This window comes from Haliotis asinina, chromosome 16, assembly GCF_037392515.1.
Source record: "Haliotis asinina isolate JCU_RB_2024 chromosome 16, JCU_Hal_asi_v2, whole genome shotgun sequence".
Taxonomy (NCBI): domain Eukaryota; kingdom Metazoa; phylum Mollusca; class Gastropoda; order Lepetellida; family Haliotidae; genus Haliotis; species Haliotis asinina.
The window spans coordinates 18106381-18117500 of record NC_090295.1 but is presented as its reverse complement, the minus strand read 5'-3'; the positions used below and the strand labels follow the sequence as shown (position 1 = coordinate 18117500).

At 38.2% G+C, this 11120-nt stretch overlaps 1 protein-coding gene across 1 annotated transcript; it reads left to right on the top strand.

Annotated features, from left to right (window-relative positions):
• The first annotated feature begins 3746 nt into the window (after window positions 1–3746).
• LOC137268651 (uncharacterized) lies at window positions 3747–7938 on the top strand. The gene is made up of 7 exons (XM_067803227.1): window positions 3747–3793; window positions 4283–4490; window positions 5183–5328; window positions 5708–5846; window positions 6122–6258; window positions 6758–6902; window positions 7578–7938. Exons 1-7 carry the CDS (start codon window positions 3772–3774, stop codon window positions 7852–7854), a joined length of 1074 nt encoding a protein of 357 aa, XP_067659328.1. The 5' UTR covers window positions 3747–3771; the 3' UTR covers window positions 7855–7938.
• Window positions 7939–11120: the final 3182 nt, after the last annotated feature.

Here is an 11120-nt window from a genome sequence, read left to right as displayed (position 1 = left end):
CACACGTTACATCCATATTCGTACAGTAAGTTTGTTTTGCGTTATATCCTGTGAACGAGTCGGGGTTAACGCCGCTTTGAACACAGAAGTGGCTATATCACAGAGGTGAACTCCAGAAATGGACTTTACACATTGTACCCATATCGGCTACCCCACAATCCCGTTGAAATATTCAGCATTATTCGCTACACGTTATAGAAGACAGCTGAAAGAGAATACATATCTGCAGTTTAAAATCAACTTTAGAAATCATACACCACACATCATATGACAATGACTGCATTCCTGTTAATAATCTTCCACAAAATGTTGGGTTGGGGTTTCATTTGTATAGGGGTAGCTTAGTGGTTAAAGTGTTCGCTCGTCATGCCGAAGACCAGGGTTCGATTTCTCACATGTATACAATGTATGAAGCATATTTCCCGTTGTGATATTACTGGAATATCGCAAAAGCATCGTAAAACGAAACTCACTCACTCAATCCGTGAAACAGCTATTTGAACCAAGGAAATATGCAATGTACGTATATATACATGAACAAAGAATTAAAATTATAAAATAAAAAACGAAGGATTTCTTCGGATGCGTAAGCCTTAAATATAAAAAAATAGAGTCCAGATATCGTCTCTGATCAAACAGTTGCGTTTCACCAGCATAACTGTCTGGAGGCTACTTGGCAGATTATGTATCACGATTACTTTGCAAGAATCAGATCAGTGACGACGACGTGGATTAAACATATCAGTTTAAACTTTCCCCCTTTAAAAATGTTGTACATCAGCTGTAATACTGATGACACAAATATATACTCATGGTATTGTCACAATTGTACAACTGACTTCAATTTTAGCAGAGATTTCTCATGGATGTGGAAAGTGTTTTGTTGCTTCTTTGTACATCCCCAATAGGGAATAGAACAAATCTCATATTTCGATATTTTTCACTTGAAAACATTATTATAATATCATTTGCTATACAACAACAAATCATATTCATATCTCTGGGTCGTGAAGTCAGATACGTCAACATTTTAATTGTGATACGACCGAGATGTGAAAATATATAAATAATAATATTTATGTTATTTGATGAAGATGACAAATACAAATTGGATGTTATATAATGAAGAGAAACGATAAAAAAATATGATATTTTATTAGGAAGAGAAAAGAAATACAAATATGATGGTATGATGTGAAGGTAAAAGAATACAAATCTGATGTTACGTTATGAAGAGGAAAGAATACAAATCTGATGTTACGTTATGAAGAGGAAAGAGTACAAATCTGATGTTACGTTATGAAGAGGAAAGAATACAAATCTGATGTTACGTTATGAAGAGGAAAGAATACAAATCTGATGTTACGTTATGAAGAGGAAAGAGTACAAATCTGATGTTACGTTATGAAGAGGAAAGAATACAAATCTGATGTTACGTTATGAAGAGGAAAGAATACAAATATGATGTTACGTTATGAAGAGGAAAGAATACAAATCTGATGTTACGTTATGAAGAGGAAAGAGTACAAATCTGATGTTACGTTATGAAGAGGAAAGAGTACAAATCTGATGTTACGTTATGAAGAGGAAAGAATACAAATCTGATGTTACGTTATGAAGAGGAAAGAATACAAATATGATGTTACGTTATGAAGAGGAAAGAATACAAATCTGATGTTACGTTATGAAGAGGAAAGAATACAAATCTGATGTTACGTTATGAAGAGGAAAGAGTACAAATCTGATGTTACGTTATGAAGAGGAAAGAGTACAAACCTGATGTTACGTTATGAAGAGGAAAGAATACAAATCTGATGTTACGTTATGAAGAGGAAAGAATACAAATCTGATGTTACGTTATGAAGAGGAAAGAATACAAATCTGATGTTACGTTATGAAGAGGAAAGAGTACAAATCTGATGTTACGTTATGAAGAGGAAAGAATACAAATCTGATGTTACGTTATGAAGAGGAAAGAATACAAATCTGATGTTACGTTATGAAGAGGAAAGAATACATATCTGATGTTACGTTATGAAGAGGAAAGAATACAAATCTGATGTTACGTTATGAAGAGGAAAGAATACAAATCTGATGTTACGTTATGAAGAGGAAAGAATACATATCTGATGTTACGTTATGAAGAGGAAAGAATACAAATCTGATGTTACGTTATGAAGAGGAAAGAATACAAATCTGATGTTACGTTATGAAGAGGAAAGAGTACAAATCTGATGTTACGTTATGAAGAGGAAAGAATACAAATCTGATGTTACGTTATGAAGAGGAAAGAATACAAATCTGATGTTACGTTATGAAGAGGAAAGAATACAAATCTGATGTTACGTTATGAAGAGGAAAGAATACATATCTGATGTTACGTTATGAAGAGGAAAGAATACAAATCTGATGTTACGTTATGAAGAGGAAAGAATACAAACCTGATGTTACGTTATGAAGAGGAAAGAATACAAATCTGATGTTACGTTATGAAGAGGAAAGAATACAAATCTGATGTTACGTTATGAAGAGGAAAGAATACAAATCTGATGTTACGTTATGAAGAGGAAAGAATACAAATCTGATGTTACGTTATGAAGAGGAAAGAATACAAATCTGATGTTACGTTATGAAGAGGAAAGAATACAAATCTGATGTTACGTTATGAAGAGGAAAGAATACAAATCTGATGTTACGTTATGAAGAGGAAAGAATACAAATCTGATGTTACGTTATGAAGAGGAAAGAATACATATCTGATGTTACGTTATGAAGAGGAAAGAATACAAATCTGATGTTACGTTATGAAGAGGAAAGAATACAAACCTGATGTTACGTTATGAAGAGGAAAGAATACAAATCTGATGTTACGTTATGAAGAGGAAAGAATACAAATCTGATGTTACGTTATGAAGAGGAAAGAATACAAATCTGATGTTACGTTATGAAGAGGAAAGAATACAAATCTGATGTTACGTTATGAAGAGGAAAGAATACAAATCTGATGTTACGTTATGAAGAGGAAAGAATACAAATCTGATGTTACGTTATGAAGAGGAAAGAATACAAACCTGATGTTACGTTATGAAGAGGAAAGAATACATATCTGATGTTACGTTATGAAGAGGAAAGAATACAAATCTGATGTTACGTTATGAAGAGGAAAGAGTACAAATATGATGCTATATCCTGAAGAGAAACGATTACAAATATGATGTAATATTAAGAGGAGAAAAGTATACAAATCTGACCTCATATTAGGAAGTGAAAAGAATTTTAATCCGATTTTATATTACGAAGAGAAAATAAATATATATGATGCTATATAATATTATAATTTTTACACGTACAGTCAACACATTCTAAGAATAAATAACACTTTGTTCAAGAAAGGAAACAAAAATAAAGAGAAAGACACGCTTTTTCTTGTGGATCCAACACATTGCCGCTGGACACAAGGGCATATTTAATGTTGCGTCACAATCGAAATCGCGAACTATTACGGACACGCTGCTCGTGTTATCTACATCTATAGTAAAGTAATTAGTGGTAATGAGCACGCGTCAGTCATTAATTAATACGGTCATATTTCACCCGATTAATTCTGTTTCGATGACACACGTGTCTGTTTCGTGAATGATGCATATAGATCAATAGGAATACCTCACACGTAATTAACATTCCGCACATTTAACACACGGGTATATAAGCTACACTTTGACCTGAACATGACCATTCCAGTTTCGTGGTCTCTTGTACAACAACAGTAAAATGGATTACAGATTCGCAGTTGGTGAGTGAATTTGACACACTTAAGGTCTTATTCGTCTGCTAGTATGTGTTAAGTTGACAAACAAGTTAAATGTCTTTAACAAAACAGTCTTTTAAGGTTACACGTTATATTTATATCAATGTCATACAGTATCAAACACATTTCACTAACGGTACATTAATTTCATATTCTAGATCATTCTAGTATGATGTATTTCTTAAAATAGCTAGACATTCTGCAAAAATGTTATCTCCGTTTTAAAATGAATGCATCAAATGAAAGCTATGTTAGACGGGTTAAGTGCCCCAAAGCTGCTTTTTTCTTTTTAATACTTGTTAAATACGATGCAACGACATACCAGTCCACTCATAATTCTATTTATGAAAACCATCTTTATTATCATACTTCTTGAATGTATATAAACAACAACACTCGTCCACTCACTTTTACCAGACAGACACAATATTCGCTCCCATCTATTTTCTCACTAATTCCCCGTTACATTTCCAGCCGTGGTTCTTCTGGCCATGACGTCACAAGTCTGGGGCCAACAAAACCAACAGGCCACCCAGTGTCAGAGAACCTTCTTGGCCAGCGCGATGAGTTGTGTCCAGAACGGGTCCATCAACTTCAACCACCTGACCTACGTCACCAGCAATGGCACCACAGGCCAGATGCCACCGGAAGGAATCCAACAGTTCCAGCTCCGAGCCTGCAAGTATGTGTGCTTTGACCTTAGGTCTTACTTCTATTTTGGGCTGTGGGTTAGCCTGGTGGTTAAAACGTTTGCTCGTTACGCCGAAGACCCGTGTTCGATTCCCATGCCTGGTGTTCCTCGCCGTGATATCGCTGGAATATTGCTAAAAGCGGTCTAAAACCATACTCACTCACGCTGTGAGAACCTGCGCATGTTTCAATGCTCAAGGAACTTCCAGTATGTTTGTCCAAACAAGAAATCATAAAAAGTCGGTGTCAAGTGTTAATGCCCATTGTAAATACGAACCGTTGGTCATATTTATGTGCTGGGAAACATGAACAAAATTCTCCCATACTTAAATTGTCAACACCATGATTCTGTCTTACCCGTTTCGACTGATAGGAACCCACGAATTGGTTACACCTGCCATGCTGCATATCCCAAACTCCATTATCCTCGTTCCATATAACGGATTCTTATTCCAGAAGCCAATCACTCTGATAAGGCCGAAATATGCAGTCATGCAATGGGAGACAATCTAGGTATGACGGTGAAAGACGAGGGTGATAGGTAGCGTAGACGTTAACGTGCTCGCTCGTCACGCAGAGGATCCGAGTTCGAATTTCCTTTCCTGCGGCAATATGCCTCACATATTGCCAGTGCATCATTCCTTACCAAACACTCACTCAAGAAACAATATTCTTTACCCGCAGCCTCCGTCTACAGATTGACCAGTGTGGTCAGTTGGTTTCGTCAAGACTGGTCAACAGTTCCCTCTGTATTAACGCCTTGGATAAACAACAACTGATGCTCAAGGCTAAGAATATATTTGGGGAATACGACAGGGTTTGTGCCCATCGTGAGTATTTCAAAAATACTTTCCATCATCATTAATAAGAACGACAAAACCCTTGATACATTCACAAAAATAATCACTGCTAAAGGCAGAATCGATTGGAAATAAATACCTTTATTGTTGAAACAACCTGTTTTTACAAACGTCAGTAATTGAAATAAATCCGTGATTACAATGAAGAGCAACTGCAAATATTTGATTCTCTTGATATTCCAAAGCCAACCGTAGAACCGTGTTCATTAGCTTATTCTAGAAACAAATATTTTATTACCCTCGATTGAACATGAAAATAGAACATTTCATTATATCAAAAATATACACGAATAAACTAATGTTCATTTGAAAAATAAAATTATAGGGTAAAAAATGTCATCTATTTCAGCCTGCAGATACACCCTTCTGGATGAACTCCGTCAGTGCTTCAGTTACAATAACCTTGACCCCAGGACCTTCATTGACGGAGCATGGGGACAGGGAGCAGTCATTGGCACAAATGAAGAGCAAGTCTTCAAATTTTGCAAGTATGTACAATATCAATATCATTGCACATGTTGGCTGGATTAGGTAGGAATGTGTTTTTCAATACACCACATGATGTTCCAAAACGTATTAAATTCATTTTATTCCGAGGAGAAATTCTCTAGCCACTTCGTGCTAAGTATTAAGTTTCGTCCTGAATGTTTTCTTTTTTAACTTTGTCTTCCTGACAAAAAGTATGATTTTATTAATTTGGACGTTAAAAAAAACAGTTGTCAAATTACCATGGCAAACGTTCACCTTGACCTTTATCTCACAGCAACCGACAGATGCTGATGCAGTGCATTCGTCAGAAGTCCCAGATGTGTCCTGATGCCGCTACCGTCTTCTACAGAATAGGAATGGACATCCTGTCAATGGAGAAGGGAATTGAGACTCTCTGCCAGGCACCAAGAGGTAACATTAATTTCATCTCTTTCGATTCATTACTCACTGTAACAGAAAAACAGTTATATATGAAACAAAATTTAACATACAGTAGAAGCTGTCAAAACCGGCACTTGTCCAATCCGGCAAGTTGTCAACAGCGGGATAAAATCTCAGCCCCATCCATGGCTTGTACGTTTACCATCAGCTCTACAGTCGTTCACTTGCTCTATACCGGATTATTTCTTCAGTCCCAATGAGTGCCGTTTTAGACAGCTTTCACTGTACGTGGATCTAAATTCAAAAGATCTGGTAAATTTAATTAAACAAGTATGGGATAAATTTATATGGCAATAACTGATAAATGCCGACAATGGTCTCTGTCTTCTTGGATAAAACAATGGCAATCATTTTGCTGAAAGGACGGTGTACGCTGCTTTTCATGAAGCGTAGTTGAGATCATATCCCTCAAAATGGTCTTTAAATATTGTCCTTTTTCTGGATTATTCAACGATACGTTCCCTTTCAGTTTACCTGGCCGGTATTGGGTGCTTCACCAGCCCCACCCCCGAGGTGAAGATGTGCCTCCAGGACGGGAACATGAAGATGCAGAACATGAAGCTACTCCTGCAACAGACCATGGCAGAGCAGCAGTTCAAGTTGCAGACCTGCAGGTGCGTCCCCGTCTATAGGTTTACATTTTTTAATTATATAGCGCTAGGAGCCGTAACCTTGAACTAAACTGGGAATAAAGTCTTCCAAGAGGTCACAATTCTTTGTGCAGACTTGTGCACCTCACGCCTTCCTTAATGCTATGATCGTCAGCTCGACTCCCACAACCAGAACGATTATGTTCTTAGGCTTGTCAGCAATATTTCAGCGCTCTTGGATTTCCTTTTAAAGGTCTCTAAACACGTAATATCGGGCTTTGCGCCTATATTTGTCTGACACGGTGTTATATATCTAAAATATTCATTCGAACAAATTATCTTTTTCATGGCTTGAAAACAATTTATCATGCCCCAATTTTAATATTACAAGGGCAGGGAATATAACGCAACCTTGCCTGTAGACAGACATCCGTCAGCTGTACTGAATCCAAACACGACCCATTTGTAAATTCAGATACAGTGAAATAGAATGACTTTGTCGTAAAGCAAGGAAATTTTATTTTGATATGATGTTATAGATCCTTCTCTTCGTGCAACAGTTTAAGTATCAACGTTACAAAAGTTACGAACTATGGTCAATCGTATTGATGGGCATTCTCGTGAAACCTCATCATTTGATAGTCATCAGTTGCTAGGTCCGTGGATGAAGAAACTAACAATATACTTTCTCCTTTCCAGCGTTCGTCTCCAGCAGGTTGATTGTGAGTTGGGAGCCTGGGCCCGCCGTCAGCACGACAGATGTGACAAAGCCGTCATTGGACTGAGGAACGAATTAGAGTGTAAGATCCTCCCTAGTCTCTGCATGCAGACCCACCCGCAGCTGTACCAAAGACTCTGCAACCCAATGAACTTCCACCTCGACGAACGTGAACGGTACGCAAGCGCTGGAGTCGTAATGGTCACGTGGTCGACCCTCGCCATCTTGGTCATGGCCGCCATTTTCTCAGCCGAGTAAATTTCAAGAAAATCCACCAGATCTGGCCCGAAATCTGATGAAGTTGATCATCGTTGATAGACAAGTGGAGTATGACGGCCATGAAGAATTTAATTCTCCCTTTATTCGGTTTTATCATAATATTTTACCGCTATCCAGGATCGTCTACCCATTGCTGTACATAGGTTCATGTCTCATTGCTCCCCAAAGGCTTCAGTTGTTTTCGTAAATCGAGGAAAATGAAATATTCTTGTGCATAACCAAATCCTGTTTGAATTGATGCCGCGCATATGCAATACATGTAAATATGGTTTCGTTAGTGTTGAGCTATTTTTGAATAAAAAGAATATTTTGTTCATAAACGAATTGTGAATTTTATACGTGTCAGAAAATCGGCTGACACAAAAAAATGTTTGGATCTTTTGTGACCATCTCTACCTAAGGGGAAAAGAATGCTGCTGTCTTTTTAACCCCACATGTCGCACTGCTGAGTTGACTTCAAAAGTAGTTTGCCTTGATAATAATGATTTACGAACAGGTCAAAACCCATATTCCACTTTTGGCTTTACACTCAGCTGACATGTCCTGATATGACTGAAATTACACTCACTCACTCACTCACTCACTCACTCACCCACACATCCACCCACACACCCACTCACTCACTCACTCAAAATATACGCCCTTCTAACTTACTCAAGTCAGAGGGAAATCCGTAATATCATCAATATGGATCTCACAAGTTTGTCAGCAAAAAACATACATACATAGAGACACACACAGAGACACATAGACAGACAGACAAACACACACGCACGCACGCACGCACGCACACACACATACATAACCACATACATACATACATACATACACACACACATACATACATACATACATACATACATACATACATACATACATACATGCGTACGTACGTACGTACATACGTACATACGTACGTACATACGTACGTACATGCCTGTGAGTATCCTAGCTCGGCGCTGTGGAAATAGATTAACATCACTATTATTAATCATCACAATGCGTTTGAGGTTGAATTACCTCATACTGAATACTTGCAAAGGGGCTGAAGTAACCTTGGTGGAATGCCAGGGATGATCAGACATGCCTCACATATGAAAAATACACTGAGAAAAAATCTGAATGTTAATGTCTGCTCAACTCAACAACCGCTTATGCAGCAGATCATGTTAAACGGTGACTACTGTCTGACATGCTTACAGTATCAACTGAATATTCGTATGTACTTGGTGTCATAGTACACTCCATCCGTAAGTTTATGACGCTTGTATCAATAAGAAATGTAAAGAATGTTCTTGATGTTAAGAGCACTTCCTTTTGTGTGTGTTTGTGACACACGTGGTGTGGGGCAGTGATGTAGGTAAGTTGATAAATCGATTGCTTGTTACGCCGAAGACCAGGGTTCGATTCTGCACATGTGTACAATGTATGAAGCCCATTTCTGGTGTCCCCGGCTGTGATATTGCTGGAATATTGCTAAAAGCGGCATAAAACCACACTCACTCACTCACTCACTCACTCGCTGTAGGAAGCGAAGCATCCCACCAGTGAAGGACTGCAAGTATTGACTTCCTGTTTCAAGGGACGGAGACAGATTATGGGCGTGTGGCCATCAGTGTCAGCCTGGACTGACCAGGTGATGTGTCACACATTCTCTTCACACTTCAACCCGCAATGACCTTAGGGCATTCACGTTGTGGATATCACGTTAGGTCTGGGTCCGAGCCCCAAGCATTCTCCGGCTTATCATTGAGAACACCACTGTTCTTCAGTCAGCTAAGAATTCCGATGCAAGCATGAAAAAGGATACTGTTTGCCAAACATTGCTGTAAATAATTCATCTACAATACCTCATCAGGAACACCAACACGTAACAAAGCCTGTTTTCAACATATTTAATTCTTACGAGCAATATGGAGTGAATGTTGAAAGACAGAGGGCGAACCTTTTGCTGCAGTTAAATGAATGGATTATTAAAGATTTATATGGGATTTCTAAATCAACTTTGCAATTTTTCGTAAGATGACCTGCCTATTTTATATCCACTTTCACGTCACCCTCATTCATCGGTTTATGGACGTGCTGCGTTTTACACATGTTCATGCAAAATCGCACCTGGACACCGTATTAGTTTTGTTTGTGTGTTGTTTTTGTTTGTTGTTAAACACTAGTCATGTCGACATGGATACAACGTGTGAAGCCCGTTTCTGGTGTCACCCTCTGTGATGTAGATCCAATACTACTAGAAGCGTTCTGAAACTAACCTGAACTCATTGCTCCAAGCAATATTCCAGCATTGTAAATATTCGACTCTAGACCGGAAAATCAAGTGATTATGATCATCAACAGCGATCTAGACAAATTGTATGCGATGACATACATTCCAAGTGAGCGAACCACATCAAACGATTCCACATGACCATGTGTGAAGACTAACTAAACCTGATTCTTTCCGGAGGTCACACTTTGTCAAAATATGGAGATTCGAACTGGGTCTTAAGCCCCGATAACGACATTTTGCTGATAATATTTACTTGTAAATGTACCAATACCAATCAGCTATCGTTGTATTCTTCGGATGAGGAAGGTTCCATAAACTAGGAACTGACATTGCAATTTCGATTATCTTCTAAAATCTCTTCATTAACGCATTTAATACAATATATGGAAGGAGTTACGCAGTTAGGGACGGTTTAAAGGCGCCAAAGGTGTTTACAGAATTCCCATTGTTCCATGCTAAAGATGGCTCTGAAAAGATCTCCTGCAGAATAAAATCATATCGCTGGAAGTGACGTTGCATTTTAGTCTTGATAGAATCGCTTTGAAGAACTGAAATCTTCATATGTTCCCATATTTACAAAAAGTTGGAAGGGTCGTAGCTACCATAATAAAAAAGCCCTGGTTTACACCTGATTGTTGTTGAAAAAGCTGGTCAAGCCCGTAATACAACGAACCCTTGCAAACAATCGGCCTTACACGAAAACAATGGCTTACTTCGCTCTTGGTTGATAATGGAAAGAAGAATATAAGAACTGCAGCCAGACATCAAAGAGTCGATGGTGAAGAGAAACGCGTATATACTGCAGATCCACAAAATGGTGACCGAATATGAGGGATACACAGCTTTTACTCAGTCAGAGTTGGTCACACACGGTGTATGGCTGTTTCATGGACAAGAATATATACCGGGTTTGAACTGGCCTTCAGGTACCAATGCTTGTCGTACAATGCGACTAACGGGGTCC